At 41.3% G+C, this 24889-nt stretch overlaps 1 protein-coding gene across 8 annotated transcripts in view; it reads left to right on the forward strand.

The window, feature by feature from the left end:
- The window catches only part of ENOX1 (ecto-NOX disulfide-thiol exchanger 1), an 835160-nt gene extending 811614 nt beyond the window's left edge, over nt 1–23546 (forward strand). For all 8 annotated transcript variants that reach the window (XM_073580298.1, XM_073580302.1, XM_073580303.1 and 5 more), the window contains 4 exons: nt 4533–4586; nt 10766–10868; nt 16317–16402; nt 22100–23546. In XM_073580298.1, the coding sequence (XP_073436399.1) occupies nt 4533–4586; nt 10766–10868; nt 16317–16402; nt 22100–22231 (375 nt within the window). In that variant the 3' untranslated portion in view covers nt 22232–23546. The remainder of the gene's footprint in view (nt 1–4532; nt 4587–10765; nt 10869–16316; nt 16403–22099) is intronic.
- Nucleotides 23547–24889: the final 1343 nt, after the last annotated feature.

Raw genomic sequence — 24889 nt, forward strand, 5'->3', positions numbered from 1 at the left:
TAAATATCCATGGCAGCATTGTTTGCCAAAATTGTGAGTGAGCCTAATCTGTTAGATGAAAAGCAACCCCACACATGAATGTCTGTTTTTTTCAGGATGATTTACCGTTTCTTCTCCGGACAGTCATTCTTCTAGGTGTCCCAAACAGTCTGAAGGGGCGATTCATCAGTCTGTCCTTGATGTTATTCTTGGAGAGAAGTGGTCTCTTTGCTGCTCTTTTTGACACCAGGAGAGCCTACAAAATCCTTCACCTCACTGTGTGTGTAGATGCACTAACACCCGTTTGCTGCCATTCATGAGCAAGCTCTGCACTGGTGTTGAAGCTGATACCTTAACTGAATTTTATAGGAGGCAGTCTTGGCAGTTGCTGGACTTTCTTGGGTGCCCTGTAGCCTTCTTTCCAGAAAGTGAACTTGTTTCTTTGACTGCTGATTTAGGGGCAGTCTTATAAGCAGCAGTGTTCTTACTTGTAAAGTCCTCTTTATGAGAAGCTGTTATGACTACAGATATTTCCTTGGAGGAAACTATGGCTAAAGGTCCCGTTACCCAGTGATCCCGACAACAATACGACCTGGTCAGGATCGCTGGTGCATCGCTAAATGGTCGCTAGTGAGCTGCCAAACAGGCAGATCTCACCAGCGATGCAGCAGCGGTCGACACTTACCTGTCAGACGGCAGCTGTGGTGACGACTTCCTCCCGCATCCATGGAGTCGCTCGTCGGCACCAGCAGGACGCCAATGACGAGAAATGGACCAGGGCGATCTCGCGCGATCAACAATAGCCAGCGGGGAAGTCGGTCGGAGGTAAGTGTCACATGTAGCGAGATCGCTACCAATATTGCTGTTGCGTCACAAAATCGGTGACGCTTTAGCGATATCGCTATGTGTAAAAGGCCCTTAACACTTGAAGTTAACAAAATGAGTCACCAGTACCCTTTCATTGCAACCAGTTTTCTCTTAGAATTAAATTAGCATGACAGAGTGATATCAGATGCCTTGTCCTCAATAACGCGTTCTCCTGAGCGAACAAGAGATTATCATTGAAATAAAGAAAGCAGGTCATTTTGTGGTAGGGTTGACATTCTTTGGAAACTGGTATTAGTTCATGACAAGGAATGACTTTGCAGTGTTTTTCAATTCATCTGATCACTCGTAATAATAATCTATAGTTACTGTGAATTGTCATAAACCTGAAGCAGCAAAATTTGTATCAGTCTCAAAACCTTTGGTCACAAATGTACAGCTGGTCCAATATTGCATTTAAAGAGGGTGGCTTAGAAAAATGAACAAAGCACATTCTATCCCACAGTGCTATAGTCAGAATTCTGCATGCATATTAGCAATGATTTAACAACTGCCAGCATCCTCTGCTGGTTCATTCTTTGTACTGGGCATCTTCGTCAGATTTATATTGTGGGTAGGTGTATTTTTTATACTTGAAGTGGACCTGACAGTTGATACATGCTGTCCGATTCACGAGCAGCATGTATCATACACTGACAGCACAATTTCAGCTGCCGTGTTTCAGAGAAATATATACGGTAGTTTACTAGCCTCCAAGGATCGAGACGCATGAGAGTCAAGTCGGACAGGCAGGTCTCCGGCGGCTTCTCCCTGCCTGCTGCCCTTGATTGATAGGTCTTTCCCTGTACACACTCGCAGGTACAGATGTGCTCCAGAGCTAAAGGGGTTGTCCGGTCAAAATTGATAAGTCTTCAGTCACTCTGGGTGACTGCAGACTTACGAATCCCCCCAGTGCATACAACTGTGTGCTGCAGGCATTTGCCGAATTCAGACCCTGAACCAGAGGGTATGTATGAGTTGTACATACCCCCGGCCAATGGGCGTGGCCTCCCTCCATACACTTGTATGGAGCCGAGGCCATGCACTAACTAGTGACGCGGCTAGCTAGTGGGCGTGTCTGACTAGAGGGTGTGGCCTTGTTCCACACAAGTGTATGGAGAGTGAGGCCGCGCCCACTGCCCGGGAATTTCTATTACTCATACATACCCGCTGGTCCCAGGTCTGAAACCGGCGGGTATGTGCGCTGCAGGGGATTCATAAGTCTGCAGTTACACAGAGTGACTGCAAACTTACTGGATTTGACCTGACAACCCCTTTAAAGCATATATGAATGAAATTATGCAGCCAGTGCCTGATAAGTACTGCCTATGGATCGGGCAACATGTATCAGCTGCAAGGTTCTTTTTAAAGCTGTACATTAAACATTGCAGCATACAGTGTTAGGGTACCGTTACACCTAGCGATGCACCAGCGATCCCGACTAGCGATATGACGCGGTCAGGATCGCTGGTGCATCGCTAGGTGGTCGCTAGTGAGCTGCCACACAGGCAGATCTCACCAGCGACATCGCAGGGGACGGAGATCGCTACTTACCTGTCAGACGCGGCGATCCTGCGTCCTCCCGCTCGGCTCCACGCGTCGCTCGTCGGCGCCACAGGAAGCCCCAGCAGGAAGTGGCCAACGAGGAATGGTCCAGGAGCTTCTCGCGCGATCAGCGATAACCAGCGGGGGAGCCGGTCAGAGGTATCACATGCTAGCAATATCGCTGCAACGTCACAAAATCGGTGACTTTACAGCGATATTGCTAGCGATATCGCAGTGTGTAACGGGGGCTTTAATTCTCCCGGCCATAATCCACCTTATCTTCTAAAGACTCTCCTAAGTGCTATTCTACAAGGGCAGAAGGGTACATTGCAGTGTAAGAGAAAATGTTTTTCAAACGGTTTCTATTGATTCCATTGGCAAGTGAGCCATCACACAGTCTTTTTTTCATATAGTAGTCTTTTTACTTGGTAGCTGTAGTAATAGTAGTGTGTGAATTGTGGACCGTTGTATAAACCAAAATGTGAAAGTTCTATTATTCCTTATTGTGTGTTTTCTGCAGAGAGACACTAGTTATATAAGTGTTTAAGTGTCCCCTGTACAGCACTTTCTGGACTTTCTGAACAAGGATAATTGTCTGTTGTCATCATGTAATTTTATAGCTCCTATCAGTGCAGTTCAAAATAAAGAGCAGGTAAAACTTCTTCAAGGTAATTTCACAAAGTGTTGCAAGTAAAACAGCTCTGGTGATTTTTCTGCAGATGGAAGGAGAATTCCTTCCTGTATATTTTTTTCCTTTTAAATCTATATCTGGCTTTGCATAAAAAACAGCAGTGGCATCCAAGTTATGTGAAACCACAAAGTTTTGGTGAAGTTTCTTTGCCATTTTTGCTACCTTTTTTGGCAAAAAATTGTTGCTGCCAAATGTTAACTGTAAGGGTATGTGCATATGAAGTTTCTTTTTTGCAGCTCTTCTTCAAACAACACCTGAAACATTGCATCAAATACACAGACTTCTTGTATCGTCAAACTATCTGCTGTTCATATTTTCCATCTTCTGAGCATTTTTCCCATTCTAGGTGTTGCAAAATGCCTAGTGGGAAAAAGAAATGGCTCCTGATGGAATCCAGACTACGCACTATCCAGTCAAAAGATGCGAGAACACTTCCGGAAAAGAAAGTCTTCAAAATTGCTTTGTAAAATTAAAAAATTCTCCCAAACTTCTGCAGAAAGGAGGAATTTCCACAATCTCCACTAGAAAACTTGCCATTTTTGAATGCCTCTCAAAAAACAATGTGCACATACTCTAAATCTATGAGAAAATATGAAACAAACTATTCATTTTTAACATTTGGAAAAAAAACAAAAATAAATGGTTAAAGAGAAGTATGATGGGGTTCTTTTACACTTAAGCATTAACCTGCTAAGCTCTAGGTAAAATGGATTGAATATTTATAATAAACAGAGACAGGCTCGCCTTCCATCTACCCTTAGGACACAGCACAGGCAGCTCCAGATCGGGGTCTGCCTGGTTTGGAAGTACCAATACCGCTTCAACGGTCAAGTGAATAGAAAAGTGCATCGTCTGAGAGATATCCGATATATGACCGCTGCAGATAGTTACACGTCTGGATCCACGGGAGTATTTAGAGGGGGGAATGCCTGTTTATTATTGTTAATCTTTCTTTGGCTAAAAAAAATATATATTTTACTGTCTGTCAACTCCTGTAATATAAGTTTTATTTATGGCGCTTTTATTTATTTTTTTTCTTTTTAAGAATTTGCTCAATATACTACATTAGAAATTGTGTATTTGTTAATAAGTTTAATATGTGCTCTCTTTTTCTCTGTTTGTTGTAATGTTATTGTAAGTCATTCTGGAGCTTTTCTAATACAAAATAGTATTAAGTATAATACATAAAACACTTGTCTATCAAGTAATGCTAGTGTCCATAGCAAGTAATCCGATTGCAATTTTCTTTTCCAATCAGTATTGCAAATGAGGAAATTAGTGATTATCATACCATAACAATTTTTATGCAGAAGGATAAATATATTTATATATAGCATATATTTCTGGTTTCCATACTGTCATCTCATATAGAATGTTTATTTACTGGCTATAATACTGGTTGTATGTCGATTGCTTGCAGATAATATAACTTTGTGTTGCTATTTGTTTGCAGCTTAAAAACGCCAAAGACGTTACAGATTCCAATAATCACGACTACCTCCCCAAAGTAAGTACCGTCATGTGAAACCAGCCATTTCCCGAGCGGTCGGCACAGTGACACTTTCATTTCTCGTGTAGTTCTCATGACTTATTATTAGTATTGTTTGTCATTTGCATGCCTTCCTCATCTGAAACGTTGAACTGACACGCTTTTGGAAACTAAAGGAATAAATCAAACGTTGCATTGTGATTTCTTACAGGGAATAAAGATAAACTATGTCTACATTGTAGCACGAGAAAACTCTGCTCAAAAGTATCCATTATCCCGAAAAACAATTAGGTTCCTGTTCATTTCCTAGTTTCATGTTTATTAATTACATAGTTATGACTAACATTAATCAGCAGAGGCTTAGAGAAAACACTACAAAGAAAGAAGTTCTGGAAGCCTAAAGGGCATTTCCACCAAAAATGTCTTTAAACTTGCCGTCCATCAGCATTAATGTAGTAAAAGCAATGGGGTTGCTTCAATAGGGATTTCACTCCAAGATGACGTTTTAGGCAAGGGGGCTACATGACCAATAGCAATTTTCACAGATATGGCAAATAAAAAAAAAAAAAAGGAGCATGTACAAAACAGGGATCACCAGACAACTATATAAAGTGAATAATAATGCTTTATTGTAACACCACAAAACACACTGAGAGCATTAAAAACATTAAAAATGCAAAAAATGCAATAGAGAAAGTACAAAGAACCCGCAATAGGGTTAAAAAGACCCCTGCCAAAAAAACCCACTAGAGCAATCTGTGAGTAGCAAAAATCAATAACACTATTCATATACCCATGACTGTAATAATAAAGTCGAACCTCACAAACACACATGAATGTATACGAACCAACGCTGCAAATGCTGCAGGGCAAAGGAAAAACAGTCAAACAGCCCTCTGCTAAGTACAAGATGTAAAATGCAGGTCGACAATGCAAAAAGGCAGAGCGCCAGATACAACCTGAGCCCAGGAAATGAAAGCATGCATCAGAACAAAAATGGCAAGTCCCGCTAGGGCAGCATATAGACAGGGTAGTGAGGGAGGCAGGGGTCCAATGATGCCCATCATCAGGGCTTTTTAGCTGTTTCTCTATTGCATTTTTTGCATTTTTAATGTTTTTAATGCTCTGTGTGTTTTGTGGTGTTACAATAAAGCATTATTATTCACTTTATATTGTTGTCTGGTGATCCCTGTTATGTACATGCTCCTTCTTTTTTTGTTTGCCTAATCTATTATTAGCATGTACTGGTGATCCCGTGCAGTGGTGCCCTCCGGCCCCCCTTTTTTTCCATTTTCACAGATATGTGTAATTTGTCTGCGTTTTACGGTTACACAACAGTTTAATAGCAAGAGGCAAGGCTTATGCAAGTTTATGGGGGAAAAGTGCAACAGTTTAGCCTCTTTGCGGCAATTTCAGTAGGTCGCTCCATTGACAATCATTTGATGAATTGTGTATCATGAAGATCACTTTGTGCAACTGCATCTGCAATTCATGGGTAATCCTAGCCTTAAATAGTCACTCTTATTTCCACAAACTTTGCATAAATTAATACTAAAAGTGAATATAAGAAACCTATGTATGCAGGGCTCCTCCTTTCTCCCCCTGTTGTGTGCATGACTCCTCCTTCCTCACCCTGTTGTGTGCATGGCTCCTCCTTCCTCCCCCTGTTGTGTGCATGGCTCCTCCTTCCCCCTGTTGTATGCATGGCTCCCCCCGTCCTCCCCCTGTTGTATGCATGTGTCCCCATCCTCCCCCTGCTGTATGCATGTGTCCCCATCCTCCCCCTGTTGTATGCATGGCTCCTTCCTCCCCCTGTTGTATGCATGTGTCCCCATCCTCCCCCTGCTGTATGCATGTGTCCCCATCCTCCCCCTGCTGTATGCATGGCTCCTCCGTCCTCCCCCTGTTGTATGCATGGCTCCTCCGTCCTCCCCCTGTTGTATGCATGGCTCGGCTCCCCCCGTCCTCCCCCGTCATACTCACCCACTCCTGGAGCGGTTGCTGCAAGTCCTCCCTACATCTCTCTGCTGTCCCAGCGAGGCAGCTTCTTCCTGTGTTTAGCGGTCACTTGGTACCGCTTATTAAAGTAATGAATATGTGCTCCATGCCTATGGGAGTGGAGACGCGTGCATATTCATTGTTTTAATGAGCGGTACCATGTGACCGCTGAACACAGGTAGAAGCTGCCTCGTCGGGACAACAGAGAGATGCAGGGAGGACTCGCAGTGATCACGCGAGAAGTGGGTATGATGTGACAGCCGCCGACTCCTGCCACTCCCCTCCGCCGCCGACCCCCTGGGATAATGACTCATGTATAAGCCGAAGGGGGTGTTTTCAGCACAAAAAAATGTGCTGAAAATCTCGGCGCCTAGTATAATACGGTAGCTTTTATCTCTGTTCTGTGCTGGATTCACAGACACACAGCTTAGTGATGCTATATAATGTTCTCCATGCTGCTGCAGCTTCTTACACGGTGCTGCAGAGTAAGACTAGCATGACGTAATCTTTTTGAGCGTGCTCTGTATGGGAGAGAACACAGCAGCTCGACTACATACATTTATTAGCTCAGATATATCTGAAAATTGTAGAGATCCTACAGTGGAGAAGAATTATGAAAATTTTAGGTTACAAGTCCTAAAATAACCAGAGATGGTATATTCGCATCAGTTTATTCTGGATATTTACCTAAATGACCGATATGCTTTATGCAGAAATACAGTGTATAAGAATTGAATGGGTAGTCCCGGACACATTTCGACTAGATGGGTGCGGCCTCGCTCAATACCAGTGTATTGAGTGATTCCAGAAAAAGTCTAGTCAGAATGTGGCCAGGAGTATGTGAAGATTCGCCATTCTGCAGTCACATAGTGACTTCAGACTAGTAGTTTAAGACCAGGCAACCCCTTTACTTTGAAAGTTCTAACTCAGAGATTTTTGTTTCAGGGAAGCAAATTTTAAGCAAAGGGCTTTTCAGATCAATAGAACTGCCCTTACTTAATGCAGTATTTCTCAACCCCGGCATCCAGTAGATCCAACAGGTTAAATTTTAGTTTAGTATAAAGTATTTATGTTCCGTGTAAAAATTGTCATATATAGGGGCAACATAATATAGGGATTGAGACTCTGATTCTAATGCTGAGTCACTTTGTAGTCTCTTTTTTGTAGTTTTAATAAGAAACCTTATTAATCTGCTGCAACCCTGCTTGTCCTCTCATTGATGAGCTAGTTCTACATGTTCATGAGCTGTGGCTAGCCCAGTCCCCTGCATATACTGCACATAGGCAGAAATGTATTTATTTTATATTTATTTTTCTTACTTATATAGCACCATCATATTCCACAGGGCTTTACCTACATTATCATCACTGTCCCTATTTTGACTCACAATCTAAATTTCCTATCAATATGTCTTTGGAATGTGGGAAGAAAGCGGAGAACCCAGGGGGAACCCACACAAACATGGGGAGAAAATACAAACTCCTTGCAAGTGTGGTCCTTGGTCAGTCAACAATAAGGTGGTAGTTAGCAAAAAGTGCATGAATATTAAAGACTGCACAGCACAAACTCATCATTGAGAGTACTAGCAGATCTGCAGCAGATAAATCTGTATTTTTTTTTTTTTTATAGGAATCGTGTATTGGCAGCAAGAATACTAATTGGCACCAGATCATTGACTCTTCTTTGGATTAATTTAGTATTTTACTTAATCTCACAGATTATAATAAATGTGAATCATAACATTTATGGTTCACATTTATTATATTTATAACAACCCTTTCCGGTAGTGGAGACTATAATGTCATTTGTTGTTGGATAAGGCATTGCAGTTATTTATTATAAGATTGTGTCCTGTATATGGTGCATTGTGACTGCCAGACATGCTATAGACCTAGTTAAACCTGAGATAACTTTGCACAACAGTCACGTTACTACATTTGCCAGCAGATTAAAATGGCTGCACAGGGATGGCTGTGGAGTATACACAGGTGACGGAAGACTGTTAAGAAGTAATAAAGGCACAGAGGAACTAACCAGCTGTCAGATAATTCAGTGGCTAATCCATTGCATTGATCTCTAGGTTTAAGATCCAGGAAAGGTTTGACAGCAATGGGTTTCAAATCATACTCAAGAGCCTCCGGCCACAGAGCGCTAATTTGGGGAATTTGGAAACTACTGAGCAATAGGAGGAGTTAGGAAAAGACTCTGAATATTACTACATACATGATCTGCGTGCACAAGTACTGTAGCTGTTCATTATGTGCACCTCCATTGTACAGTTCTAACTTGTGTGCGAAATCTAAGGCATTGCTTTTAACAAACACCACTACTTAATAGCTAAATATTTCTGACATATGCAATGATTTCACATACAGATATTGATGGGGTTGTAAAAACCTGCTTAACAGATTCCCTTAACAGGAAATTGTAAGTGACGGCAGAAATTTGATACAATACCCCAATCATTACTGCTATGAAAGTGAATTTGTCAGCACAAAATGTGCCCAAACTAAGCACAGCGGCTGCTCGGCCGGCCAGGGGTGTATGGAGCACTTCATAAGCATGTATGAATATAAAATTGGATCGGGCCAATACAGTAACAGGTTAAAGGGAATCTGTCACCCCTTTTTTCAACTATGAACTGCCGGCACCGACATTAGGGGCTTATCTACAGCATTCTGTAATGCTGTAGATAAGCCCCCAATGTAACCTGAAAGAGAAGAAAAAGGAGTTATATTATACTCACCGGGGGGCGGTTCGGTCTTGGTCCGATGGGTGTTGCTGTCCGGCGCCTCCCATCTTCTAACGATGACGTCCTCTTCTTTGCTGGCTGTTGTGGCTCCGGTGCAGGCGCACTGCTCTGCCCTGTTGAGGGCAGAGCAGAATACTGCATTGCTCAGGCGCCGGACCTCTCCCGGCACCTGCGCACTGCAAGACTCTGCTCTGCCCTCAATAGAGCAGAGCAGTGCACCTGCGCCGGAACCACGACAGGCAGCAAAGAAGAGGACATCATGGTTAGAAGATGGGAGGCACCTGACCGGGCGGCGACACCCTCCGGACCGGACCCCTGGGTGAGTATAATCTAACTCTTTTTTTTTTTTTTAATCTTTCAGGTTACATCGGCGGCTTATCTACAGCATTACAGATTGCTGTAGATAAGCCCCTGATGTTGGTGCCGGCAGCTCATAGTCGAAGAAAGGGGTGACAGATTCCCTTTAAAACACTAAGGTATGACTTTTATTGAGGCCTAGTTCCCTACAAAGTGCTGTTCTTAGTTTGGACACTGATTTTGTGCTGACAGTTTCCATTTAATCCCATGTATTACTTTTCAGTTGTAAGACTATCTTTCATTGCTTGATATGTTTGGCTTCAGTGACATAAACAATATTTAGAAGACTACTTAGCTGCCCATCCCGGTGCCATTATGATCTTTTTTGATATATTTTTCTTTATTAATTAGCTACTAAATATTAAAGGAGCATTGCAGTTTCTTCAAGAAAATCATATTTATTGCATAATAAAAAATGATGCAGCTTTCATGTATTTTATCTGTATCCATTCCTCAAAATCTCTGCTTGCAGTCAGTCATTAGAAACAGTAGCAGGGTAACAGTGCCAACAACAAAACTACTGTCATAACTACTGATATTGCTGCCCTTTGCCGCTCTACATTTAATCAGACAAGAAACCTGTCTCCCTTATTCCCACAGAAAGCACTATCCGCTATATAGACAGTGTATATTATGATGGTATTATTTTTCTCCTCTTGTTGTAAGACTCTTGCTTCATGTATGCCCTAATAAATGTCTTATTTGCATACAATTTGCATTTGCACAATGGATGTGATGTTCTATTATTAATTTAATGAGTAAAAGCATTTGCAGTACAGAAATTCATTTTTTATATTTCAATTACATTTCCTTTCATTTTCTTCAAGCATAAATCTCCCATATGTTTATGAGCCCGCTATTTCAGTTTAATTAAAGTAGCAAAACATTCCCTGCCAATTCACAGCTCCATGAAAGGTGACTGCCCGAGCCAGGCATCATTTACATCATCTCCGGTAGATTTACTAACTTCAACTCATAAACTTTGTCTTTTATTCGGAGAAGAAGAAGAAATAAAAGAATCAATTGCGTGTTGTCAAGAACATGGCATAGTAAAGACTGATCAAAAGCTGTAACTCTTCTGTTCTTGTAGGAAAATGGTACCGTCAGTGTCGCGGTGTTCAACCTTGATAAAGAAAAGGATTCCGAAAAACAAAGACAGGCTCTAAAATCGGAAAAAGAAGCCTTGCTTATAGGTAAGACAAAGCTGCTGTAATACTATGTTTAAGTTCCTGACCACTTTCATAATGAAAGTAGAGACCACTATATAAGTGATCTGTTTTCTTCTATGTAAATAAAAGTACATGCGCGCGTGTGTGTGTGTAATATACAGTGCCTTGCGAAAGGTATTCGGGCCCCTGGAACTTTTCAACCTTTTCTCACATATCATTTTCAAACATAAAGATACTAAATGTAAATTTTTGGTGAAAAATCAACAAGTGGGACACAATTGTGAAGTTGAACGAAATTTATTGGTTATTTAAAATTTTTGTGGAAAGTCAAAAACTGAAAAGTGGGGCATGCAATATTATTCTGCCCCTTTACTTTCAGTGCAGCAAACTCACTCCAGAAGTTCATTGTGGATCTCTGAATGATCCGGCGTTGTCCTAAATGACTAATGATGATAACTATAATCCACCTGTGTGTAATCAAGTCTCCGTATAAATGCACCTCCTCTGTAATAGTCTCAGGGTTCTGTTTGAAGCACAGAGAGCATCATGAAGACCAAGGAACACAACAGGCAGGTCCATGATACTGTTGTGGAGAAGTTTAAAGCCGGATTTGGATATAAAATGATTTCCAAAACTTTAAACTTCCCAAGGAGCACTGTGCAAGCAATCATATTGAAATGGAAGGAGTATCATACCACTGCAAATCTACCAAGATCCTGCCGTCCCTCTAAACTTTCATCTCAAACAAGGAGAAGACTGATCAGAGATGCAGCCAAGAGGCCCATGATCACTCTGGATGAACTGCAGAGATCTACAGCTGAGGTGGGACAGTGTCCATAGGACAACAATCAGTCGTACACTGCACAAATCTGGCCTTTATGGAAGAGTGGCAAGAAGAAAGCCATTTCTCAAAGATATCTGTTATGAATGGGTCACCGAGGAGGAGAGCAGGCCCAGGCTAAGCCAGAGAAAACCAGAGAGGTTGGTAACTAAGCGGATTGCAGACCCCTGGTCCTATCCACACAACTAGCAGTAGCCATGGAGCATACCTATGATGATCCTAGACGCCTCGGCACAGCCGGAGAGCTAACTAAGCCTAAAGCAAGAAAGGGGAAATCTAAACTGCCCCGGAGCAGACCCCAAAGGAATAGATAGCCCCCAAACATATATTGTTGGTGAGACAAGATGAAAACACCACCGCAGGCAGGAACATAGACTGAGCAAATGATGGGGCCCACACTGACTAGACAGGACAGGAAAGGAAAGACACTGTCTGCAATCACGCAAAAAACCCTGCAAAAAGTCCAACACGTCTGATGCACAAAAAACACTGAAGTCGCACGACTTCGCCCCCACTATATCAGCACTCTGGTATATTCTGAATCAAAGACCAAGAGACCAATATAACAGTGGACAAAACAAACTGGCACAAGCAGTAACATATTGGTGGTGATTCAGCACAGCCCCAGCCGGAGCTGGCTGACCCGCACAAAGGAGAGATAGACAAAACCAGATCAAATGCAAACAGAATAGCAAATGAACCACTTAGCTGAACCATGCAGGGACAGAGGAGGAGACATCAGACCTCAGGAGGCACAGGAAGAAAATCACTAGCAGGGATAGAGGGAGTCAGCTGTCTTAAATCCCAATCTGAAACCCCAGATCGCCAATTGTCTTCCTCATTATCAGGTGGCAAGCCTCTGTCAATCAGATCAGCTCCACTACCTCCAGTAACCTCCAGAGGGAGCCCAGAAAGAACTTGCAACCCCTCTGTCAATCTGACCAGCTCCACTACCTTCAGCAATCGCCAGAAGGAAGCCAGAGAGAGAATTCACAACAGATATCCATAAAAAGTGTCATTTAAAGTTTGCAACAAGCCACCTGGGAGACACTCCAAACATGGAAGAAGGTGCTCTGGTCAGATGAAACCAAAATGAAACTTTTTGGCGACAATGCCAAACGATATGTTTGGCGTAAAGGCAACACAGCTCATCACCCTGAACACACCATCCCCACTGTCTAACATGGTGGTGGTGACAGCATCATGGTTTGAGGCTGCTTTTCTTCAGCAGGGACAGGGAAGATGGTTAAAATTCAAGATGGATGGAGCCAAATACAGGATCATTCTTGAAGAATACCTGTTGGAGTCTGCAAAAGACCTGAGACTGGGACGGAGATTTGTCTTCCAACAAAACAATGATCCGAAACATAAAGCAAAATCTACAATAGAATGGTTCACAAATAAACGTATCCAGGTGTTAGAATGGCCAAGCAAAATCAAGACCTGAATCCAATCAAGAATCTGGAAAGAGCTGAAAACTGCTGTTCACAAACGATCTCCATCAAACCTCACTGAGCTCGAGCTGTTTGCCAAGGAAGCAAGAAAGATGGGGTGCAGAGTGTACATTAATGCGAAAAAAATGAACTTTTTTGAATTTACCAAATGGCTGCAATGAAACAGTGAACAATTTAAAGGGGTCTGAATACTTTCCGAACACACTGTATATATGTACACAGATACACACAAAAAGACAGACTGCATTTGATAAAGGAAAGCTATCAAAAGGCCTTATTAAAAGTTTCAGTGTACTTTTGAAAGTTTTCCATTTTTTTTTTTTTTTTTTTTGAATGCCGCCTGCTTTTTTGATTTCTATATTATCTGTTTTTAGGGTTAGAGCTGGCTGTCACCTATCTCTAACTCTGAAGCTGGTACTGCATAACTCTTTTTTGTGTGTGTGTATATGTATATGTGTGTGTGTGTGTGTGTGTGTGTATATATATTATACACACACACACGTACAGCTTTGTTCAGATGTAGCAGCCACCAACTTGAAGGCTGACAGGCTACATTAATTGCTTAGCTTGTCACGTCACTGTGCTTTTTGCATGATGTGACTGTTTCCTACACCTTAATTGAGCAGCTTAAGTAACGAGTCACAGCTTCTGCATTGGGGGCTGATATCAGTTATAGAATATAAATTTTCAAAATCGATGAGACTATATATAAACAAGGAGCTTCACAAACAGTCACTTTCACAACAGGATCCTAAACTTATGCACCAAGGCCTCTCCCCCCCCCCCAGTTATTCTATTGAACAGAACACCTTGTTGAATTGGGATTAAGTTACAGCCTTGTCAAATTGACCTATGGCCGCTGCCATAGTAAGCAGTGATGAGTGAACGTGCTTGGATAATGTTTTATCTGAGCATGCTCGGGTGGTAACCTACTGACTTCAGCGTGCTCGAATAATATGTTTGAGTCCAAGCGGCTGCATGTCTCGCAGCTGTTCGAGAGATGCAACACATGCAGGATCAGACTGTTTGTTAGGCAGTCCCTGAATGTGTTGTGGCTGTCCAACAGCCGTGAGACATGCAGGCTTGTAGACTCGAACATAATATTCGAGCGTGCCGAAGTTAGCACACGAGCATGCTCAGATAACACCTTAGGCTAGACTAGCGATACAGGGCGCAGCGCAGGGCCGCCGCTAAGCCCCGCCCCCGGTAGCTCCTCCTCTGATCGCATGACGCTGCATGCGATCAGCGTACCCTATATTTAGCATTGGGTACGCTGGTTGTGTGCTGGCACACTTTTGCCGGCGCTTGCGCCCTTTTGGCGCTGCGCCGACTACGCACTCTGTTGCGTCATGCGATCAGAGGAGGAGCTGACCGGAGGGGCCGGGGCTTAGCGGCGGCCCTGCGCTGCACCCTGTAACGTTAGTGTGAAACTAGCCTTACCAGAGCATGTTCGCTTAGCACTAGTAGTAAGCAATTTGATTTTATCTAATAATTTTCCTACAGTGGAAATAATTTGCAATGGGGACTTCTGGTAAAGTATTTGTGGCCTACTGTAAAGGCCCTGTTACACACAACGATATTGTGAGCGATATCGTTGCAACGTCACCAGTTTGGTGACGTTGCAGAGATGTCAAAACGACATTGTGGCGTGTGACACGTAGCAACAGTCAACGATCAGTTGGCTGATCGTTAATCTTTGCCTAATGGTCTGGGCCATAAATCTATCGTTGGTCTCCCGCTGGGCAGCACACATCGCTGCGTGTGACAGTGAGAGATCAACAATCAGCGAGCTCCCAGCGCCATACAGCAGATGCTGGGAGCTGGTATCCAGGGTAAACAGCTGGTAACTAAGCGCCGCGCGGCTCTTAGTTACCCACTGTTTACCCTGGATACCAGCGTGCTCGCTGGTCCTGATCGCTGGTGAGTCTGCATATGTGACAGCTCACCAGCGATCGGCTAACTATGTCCCAGCGATCCCATCCACGTCGGATCGTTGGTGGGTTCGCTGGGACATTGAAGCGTGTAACGGGGCCTTAAGGCTAGGCAATCAATGTTTGATTGGTGGACGTTTTTACTCCTGATGATTAGCGTGGTGCTCCAGCTTATTCACTCATATAGGTGTGAGCTGCAGTATGTGGCACAGCCAAACTTCAGGAACAGCTGGTGCACTTATGTACACAAAAGAGGGGCCATGGCTTTTACAGGAGCACCAAGGTCCTTAAATTTTGCTGATCATGGTCAAATGCGCACAGGTAGGCCATCACTGTTTTATTTCCAGAAAACCTAAAGTTCGACAAATGTCCAACTTTTTGGTGAGATTGAGGTTAATAAGTGTAGCGCCACCTTCCCTCTTGCCGGATGTGCCATTTATTATGACTAATGTTGTTTGCATGTACTGTTGCTCTGGCACGGGTAGTCCTTTATAATGTTCTAAAACTACTTTGATTCTGTCCACTATACTGGAAATTCACCTTTTTCCAACACTTCTTTTAATTTGATGTTTTATGTCAGTGAAATATAAGAAATACATAGTGGGGTACTGCACCTACTTCACAGGACCATTTAGCTGTAATGGGAATTATATAGTTTTTATGACTATGAACAGTGTAATTATTGGGAAACTTCAAGTCAATGTGTTTCGTGACACATCTATATAAAATATTTTCTCAAGGGAACAGCACACGAAAGAAAAATGATAATTGCCTTATTCCAGTAACTGCAATTTTGTATTGGCAAATCAAGCATAAAATGGATGGTTAATAAGCTTCTAGCAGACTGAATTGGAAAAACACCATTCTACATTGTTTTATCTCTGTCACCTGGCTGCTGAATATTTCTCTCCCGTGAATTATTGGATTAGTAGAAGCAGTTTTGGTCATTCCTGTGAAATATCTTTATGTTTAACCCTCTGTCTGGTGTGTCACCAGCAGCACATAATGTTCCAAGGTTATATTTAAATTTGGAAATATAGCGCAAAACTAAAATTGGCGCCCTGTGGCTCACTAGCTGTTTGTGCTGGGCTCCAAATACTGGTGTGCCAATCCAGCTGGGGACATCTAGTGTTTGTAACAGCTAAAAAGCCCCAGATTGATTTAGTGTCTGTAAAAAGGGTCAGCTTTTCATTGAGTGCCATACATCATTACTGTATATAAATCTATATGTTTTATCATCTTTCAGGTATCATTTCAACCTTTTTAAATGTCCATCCATTTGGAGCAAATATAGAATACTTGTGGTCTTATCTACAACAACTGGACTCCAGGGTAAAATAGATTTTCTCTTTTTATGCTACAGTTCTTTTTTCATATGACTGTAAATTATTGTGACTGTCTGCGGTGTTTTATTGTCGCTGATTTCTCCAATCTTTCCGAGCACATGGTGAATGTCGGCAAACTTGTTTCTGGACTGTGAATACATGTTTTCATTTATCTGAGGCCATATTTTCCTGAATAGTCCCCTTCAAAGAACATTGTTCTAAATAACAAAAGAATTTTGGAAATACATTTTATAGCATTTTATTCTTTACAGAAAGTGATATTACAACTAGAGTTGAGTGATTTTGTTCGGAATCGGTTGCCGAATCTGAATTTGCCATATTCGTGCCATATGGGTACCCTATTTGTGCCAAATGTATGTTTGATGATCGGTTCCGAACATGTTCGGTAATGTCTACTCCCATTGACTCTAATGACGTTCCGCTATGTTTAACGAATATTGCAAAAACATTATTCGCTGCCGATCGTATTCGGAACCGAATTGGAACAAATTCACTCAACTCTAATTACAACACCCACCCAGGCATGTGGCTAGCTTCTTGCTTTAAGGGCCCGTTACACATAGCGATATCGCTAGCAATATCGCTATAACGTCACTGGTTTTGTGACGCAGCAGCGATATTGATAGCGATATCGCTATGTGTGATACTTACCTCCGACCAGCTCCCCCGCTGACTATCGCTGATTGCGCGAGAAGGTCCTGGACCGTTTCTCGTCGGCCGCTTCCTGCTGGGGCTTCCTGCTGTGGCGACGCGTGGACGCGAGCAGGAGGACGTCAGGATCTCCTCGTCTGACAGGTAAGTAGCGACCCCCGACCGCTGCTATGTCGCTGGTGAGATCTGCCTGTTTGGCAGCTCACTAGCGACCACTTAGCGATGCACCAGCGATCCTGACCGGGTCATATCGTGGTCGGGATCGCTGGTGCATCGCTAAGTGTAACGGTACCCTTATGCACAGTGGCTGGAAACACTGCTGTGCAGGCAAGAACTGGGGGGATCTTATCAAAAAGTGATGACTTCGCTTTTGTCTATTTAATTTGAGATGGAAATGGCCTTTTTTAAGGTGGTAAATTCCAGTTATCAGTGATCTCCACTTTGCATGTGTTTTACAGATAGGTAGGCAGTTGTCTTCTTTATGGAAGAGAGCTGTTTTCAATGCACTTGGGAGACTAGATCTAAAAGCTAAGAAGTATATTAAGACTACTACTAAGCTCTGTTATCCTCAAAGGGTGTAACTGGAACTTTATAAAAAATAAAATGTACCTAAGCACTAACAGGCAAGTAATTGCAACTTATCTCCCTGTTGTGCATGGCACCATTCTTCACCGGCACAGAGTGGTCACAAACCGTACCTGCCGGGGATTCAGAAGCCTCTGCTTCTTTTGCGCTCCGCTCTGTCAACGGGACGCAACTTCCGACATTCTTATTGATAGCCGGATCCGTGCTGTCTAACAGGGGGAGCTTGTTGCCAATCAGAATGATGTCGGAAGTCATGCCCTGTCGCGTCAACAGAGGCCCCGGTAGGAGCGGTATAAAACCACTATGTGTCGGGGAAGAACAGTGGCGTGCACAACAGGCAGGTAAGTTACAATTACCTGCCTGTTAGTTCTTAGGTACATTTTTGTTTTTTCATAATATCCTGGATATACCCTTTAATGTTCTCTCCCTCTGATGCTAAACAATTTTGGAGAATGTATAGATATAAAATGAGAAAGTGAAGTTTTACAGCATAGATTTATGTGTGTTGCCAGAATGATAATTAGTGGAGATCAATGAGATATAAATGCTCTTTTAAAGCTGCCACTTGCCTATTATTCTATTATTTTGCTGTGTTCATAAGATGACACTACAGTTAAGGCTATAATATTGAGAATAAAGAGTATTTTGTCTGTTATGGTAAAAATAATATCCTTTTCAAATACCATTGGGCATCCACCTAGATGTAAATGACGGGAGCAATAGACCTGACATTTTACCTTTGTACTGTATTATTAAATGCCTGGTGATATTAGTATTTTATTAATTATAATGAATTAATTTGCATTCCTAAAGATGTCACCTACTCTTCCCTGAATGTTCCGCAGTTCAGTTATTTAGTGATTGTTAATAGACATTTAGAATGAGGTGTTACTAATTTAACACCGTGGGAGGTTTCATAAAACGCAATTACAATGTTAATGATTTTCAAGTAACCCGAGAGCGCCATCATAACACATTTCATGGTATAAACAGCATATTCTAGCTGTAGGGTAATAATAAACAGTTTCTGATCAGGTTTAATGTAAGAAATGATTGCTAAATTACCATTTAAACAAAAAGCTACTGCCCCCAAATCAACCTTCTAGTACGGTAATTTAGTACAGCTTAGGAGCTGCTCATTAAGCAGGAAATTACAGTTACAGTAAAACAGACTTCCATGATCCGCTCCACATAATTACTTTGTTGTGTACCCCTTCATCCATAAAGTGAGGGAGCATAACAATAAAAGAATTACTGGATAAATCCTATTATTTAACACTAGAACTACTGGAGGGGTCATTTTGACCCTTTTGCTATTTCTTTTTCCTATAATTTCTAAAATTTTAACAAATGAGTTCTCACTTTTTGTGACTTTTATTTATTCATGGTAGTGTATATTTTAGGACACAAAAATGAATTGTAACTTTTTCAGGGGCCTGGATTTTACAATTCATACCTACAAGTACTGAAGGGGTCAATTTGACCCCATACATAAAATTTGACCCCATACATAAAAGTAGTAGTAGGCAAGTCACCTAATATTACAGAGTACAGAAAATCACAGTGCTTCTCCCTAGTTGTAGAGTGTAAAGCTGGAGTCACACTGGTAAGTCGCTATGTGATCGCTGGTGAGCTGTCAAACAGACAGCTTCACCAGCGATTAGCACAGCGACGCCGAGCGTACGGCATCGCTGTGTTTGTTAGCGCTGATGCCATCCCTGTAAAAAATTAGAATTAAAATAAAAAATATTTTTATTCTCACCTTTCGACGTCCCGCGCAGCCATCCCGCCTCTCCACGCTCCCGGTCCCAGTAATCCTTTGCGAGAATGTCACGGTCTCGCGAGATCGCGACGTCTCGCGCTCATTCGTGCAAAGGGTCACTGGGACCGGGAGCGTGGAGAGAGGCGGGATGGCTGCGCGGGATGTCGGAAGGTGAGAATAACAATATTTTTTATTTTTTTTATTATTTTTTACAGCTGATCGCTGGTCTCCCACCTGTCACACGCAGCTAGCCAGCGGGAGACCAGCGACGAAAAATATGTCCAGAGGTTTCTTGCAGCGATCAGTGATACCGGCAGGGGGGCCGGTCGCTGATCGCTGTCACACACAGCGATCTCACTGGTGAGATCGCTGTTGTGTCACAAAAGTTGTGACTCAGCAGCGATCTCGCTAGCGAGATTGCTATGAGTGACTCCAGCTTAATTGTATCTTTGCATATCAGGGATGATTCAGCATTTTGTTTTGTCTAAACTTGTCTGAACATGTTTGATCCATGTCTCTTGTAGCGATTTCTGTCTGCACTTCAGTAGCAAACATTACAGTTGAAGCTACAACTCTGCATGTTTGTACAGTGTCGTTTTATTACTTCTGCGATCTTACAAGTCCCTTTTTGTGACGTATATTTGAAGCATGAGTAAGCAGAGGGGTCTGACAAGTGATGAAATTTTGAAATGTCTTCAGAATTTATCTGAAAATGAGTCAGAAGAAGTGTCCCATCATCCGCAATGTCTGAACCACAAACAAAAGAACAAGAAATTTTCAAGCGTCGAAATGTGGAGTTGGAAGATGCAACGAAAACAAAACAACTAAAACTTGCGCAAGCTGTAACAAACCAGTTTGTGGAAAATGCACTGGGAAAGTGGAAGAAAGTACTGTTTGTGTTAACTGGACACCTCATGCTATGACCATGTAAAAGGAAAATGCGTGCTGTACTTGATCTTAACACTGTTCCTACTAAGTTAAAATAAATGTTCTTTAATTTGTTGGCAACAAAAAAGTTATTTTTACTCCAGAGTCAGTACTTTTGAATGGGGGTCAAAATGATCCCTAATGGTAGTTATAGGTATTATGAAACATGCATTAGTTCTAGTGTTAACAAGGGTGGAATGTGTATAAAGCCCTGCCAGCTATTCGGGTAAGTGTACTGCAGAGCAAACACTCACTGATGTGGCGGGTATCTGATTTGTTGTTGTGGTTGGCGTATGGATGTCATACATACATTAAACTGTAAGATAGAGTGGTAAAAATAATTTTCTATAAATGGCAAAAGTAAATCCAGCTCATCAGATTCCTGATAGTTTCTTAAAATCAAGGTTTTATGTAGATTAACGGAATCCACATACACACAGGCAAAAATGTGAGTAAAAAGCCAATAGGCCAATTAAATTAGAAAGCACATCACATGACCTTGCCCCAATGCAATATAAAAGGATATGTATACAAAAGGTGAAAAAAAAATATTTTTATACAAAATCTCATAAATTCATATATGCCAAAATAATATTAAAACAACAACAAAAATGAGCTCTATATAAGGATCAATATTGTAAAAAAAAAAAAACTGTAAGGTCCTTATGACCTTATTAATTACTTTGTTTTTTAAGATTATCACTGCTCCAAATAGACCAGATAATCTTTTGCTGCAGAACACTGATGTCTCCAGATGCAAGTCAGATGCAAACATTAGGATATTCTGTGATAAACTGGTAGAATTGGTCTATTCCCAACCTGCCTTTTTCTTGTGGGGAATAGGAAGATGCAAGACATCTTAACGTTAAATATTAGGATATTGTGTCCTCAAACTAGACTTTGGGGCCTATTCATCAAGGCTGGCATAACGCATGCTCCTGCAACTCCAGCCCTAAGCTTAATGAAGTACAAAATGCTGAATTTAATAATAAACACACGCCACTTGATGAACTCAGTGCATTTTCTGAATGGCTTGCACCTCCATGTGCTGTGCCAGAAATGCTACTCCACTCAGGGACTGGAGAGACATTACTGGCATACAGAACATAGGCATTTTTTATGAATTGGCCGAGGCTCCACCCCAACTCATCTCCAGCTGCGCCTATTTCAGTGAAGCTGATTCAGACTGGCGTAAAACTCCAAGCTGCAAAATGTTTGCGTAATTCTGAGTTGTGAAAAAATGTAGTGACTTTTCAAAGCTTTTGCTCAATTTTCTGGTGCCCAGGCTTTAATGAATCGGCCCTATGGGCTTACAGAACATGTCAAAATTTCCTAAACTTCCTTATGCTCTAGTATAGGCTTGTGTAAATTATTATATTACAAGGTTTCAAAGTTAGTGCTGAGTCCTGCTGATGAAAAGTTCTTGGATAGAACAGGTTAGGTTTTAGTTCAAGTTATTGTCTCAGCCACAGGGCCAACTCCTTTATAAGTCAAGCCAGGCCTAGAGATCACAGAATATATACAGTTTGAAAGACCAATCATATATTACCGTGCGTGGATTTTCTTGGACCATCAGAGAAAGAATGTTGTTGTTTGTGAGCAGTTTTCCTGAAAAGGCCCTTCCCAATAATGTCTAAATGCCCTAGTAGGAGACTGCACATGGAGACAACTCCTTTAAGGACAGCTGTGATCCCAGAAAAAATAATACCCCTTTCTTTTTTATAGTATAATCACAATTTTTGTATTCCTTCTTTTCAGATATCGGCTAATGAAATTGAGTCATTACTCATGAGGTTACCTCGAATGTTCAAACAAGAGTTCACTGGTGTAGGAGCGACACTGGAAAAAAGATGGAAATTCTGTGCCTTTGAGGGAATCAAGACGGCTTGACTGCATGGTTTAGAGACATTTAGCTAAATGCTGTAGCATGGCAGAGTATGAAGTATTCCATAGGTAAAGGACATTTTGCAGGGCCGACGAACTTGAACTTTAGTTACATCTGTGATGTGCTCTTGTGAGTGAAGATGTCATTGTGCACCAGTCCCTCAGCTTTTGTTTCAGAATTGTGATAGAACTCTTTGCTGTAAAGGTAATTACATCGGATGTTTCATTTAATTCTAAGTAGCTCTGAAAATGTGTAGTTCTGTATCAATGGTTACATAGAAGAGTTAGAAGGACGAGCAACTACTGAAAGTGTCATACACAGTAGGCAATTAGATTATAAGTAAAAGAATAAGTGATTTTGAATTTCCCTCATTTTGCTTTATTTCAGAATAGAAAGAAATAATAATTGTTCAAGCCAAGTCCCAAATTTCACTATTTAACTTCCCTTAATCTATCACAGTTTTTAGCCATCTGTAGCTTTTCAGATTTTGCTATAACACAATTCTCCGTCATGTACCAAACACAACAGGAGAAATCAGTAAGTGATGAGCAACAGGTTGTCCGTCTCCAATCTCCAGAGAAGATTCTTGAAACTTCCCGTATTGAGATGCCACCTACTTGTGTTGGACCTCACAGATTTCTTTTCTTCGCTCTGTATCTTCACTTTGCTTTGTACACAAGTAACTATGTATCAGGGTATCCCATGAATGGTCCTGAGTGGCCACTTTCTTATGTACCTTTGCAGGTGGTGTCTCCATACCAAAAATCATAACAATATTGTGCTCTCCATGGTGAAGAACTATAGGGCATAATGTATTACAAAGTATGTCATCAGTTAGGGTAACTGACAAAATGTGTCCATTAATAACGTAATCCTAAGTCATTATAGAGTGCTACCTTTTTCGTCTGATGACCAAGCCCTTGGAGAATTTAGAATTTCCCCAATATTGTAGACTTTATACTGGCCATTAATTCTTCATATTCACGTTTTTATTTTTTTTTAATCTTAGTGTTACTGATGAAATACAGCAGGTTTTAGTATCGCCAGCAGAGATTAAACAGTGTGAGCCTACTCCATGAAACAAAATCTAAATTATTATTTTTCTAATGTAAACCACCGTCCAGAGTAAGACAGCATATACTGTTAATGTATCTTCCTGATGTAAATATTGAGCAAAATATTGTTTGTTTTTTTCTGTATTGGTATGTAATATATTCAGATATATGCATCAGAATAAATATTAATTTGCATTGTTAACAAAATTTTTTATTAAATACTTGAAAATAAAATGTTTTCCAATAAATACTATTGTACTTACAATGTTTTCAAGTCCTGTGTCTGCCTCCACTGTACACTGTCACAATGCACTTGTAACAAAGAGTCTCAAAATATTGTTTACCATTACTTAAAATGTAGCTAAAATTTAATAAAAATCTTAATCACTTCTTATGCAGATATATACATGTAGCTGATGTAGAGCACAAATAGTTTTGGATGCAGATATATACATGTAGCTGATGTAGAGCACAAATACTTTTGGATGCAGATATATACATGTAGCTGATGTAGAGCACAAATAGTTTTGGAAAAAAAAAAAAAGAGGGAGAGCGGCACTTCCAGCGTCTCAATAAAACAAGGATTTTATTTAGCAAGCCATAAAAAAACATACAGGGTTTAAAAAAAAAACTGACGCAACTAAGGGCATCGTGGACTCCAGAAGCCACATCAGTTTTTGTAACCCTGTATGTCTTTTTTATGGCTTGCTAAATACAATCCTTGTTTTATTGAGCCACTGGGAAGTGCCGCACTCTCATTTTTTTCTTAAATTGTTGCTGTGCCACTCCAATTGGAGACATGGCACCTTCTGGTTTTACCTCCCAAGGACTGTAATCTTACATGCGTGGTAAGCTCCAACCACCCACTTTTCTCCACAAATAGTTTTGTGTGTGTATATTTTTAGGAATTCTCTTATTGGTTTCTGTAAATGTAATTTATCTATGCAGTTTCTGAGATGTGCTGTGAATCAATCAGATATCTCCTCCCCCACACTTTCACTGGAGCACTGCAGCTTCACACCCCTCCTCCCAACTGATATAAATCTATCCTGACAAGTTATAACATGGTAAATGTGGGCTCGGGTTTGAAGCGTGCATTCTGGTACTGTAGTAATTAGCAATTTGTATATTTTGATAACATTTCACTAGCATCAGCGAATGTATAAAACATGATGGGCATCTACAATACTGCAGCAATTTAGTAGAAGTAGCATGATTAGAAAGGATGGAAAGTCCCTAAATCTTCAAAATAGGTCAAGCATGCAATGCTCTTGATATAAATAAAAGCTCAAACAACTTGGTGTGTAGCCAGGCATCATCCTTGTATTTCCATAATCCCAGCCCGTAACAGAACATCATGTCAAAAATAGTATTCTTTTCTGGCATGTATCTTATCGCAGTTTCCCCCACAAATTTAGTAATAGAGTGTAGTAAAAAATGAGAAATATTACATTTCCAAATGTCCCTAGCCCCCCCACCCATGTTTTACTTAAGTGGGACTAGCAATGCATGTAATGAGTTGTAGTACAGATTTTCCTCCTTGGGGAATGATTCTTTTTCAAGCCTCTAGCAATGTTATCTAGTGTTCGTTCTGAGCTTTTCATATAG

The sequence above is a fragment of the Dendrobates tinctorius genome, unplaced genomic scaffold, assembly GCF_039654945.1.
Source record: "Dendrobates tinctorius isolate UK_male_01 unplaced genomic scaffold, ASM3965494v1 ptg000064l, whole genome shotgun sequence".
NCBI classification, from domain to species: Eukaryota; Metazoa; Chordata; class Amphibia; order Anura; family Dendrobatidae; genus Dendrobates; species Dendrobates tinctorius.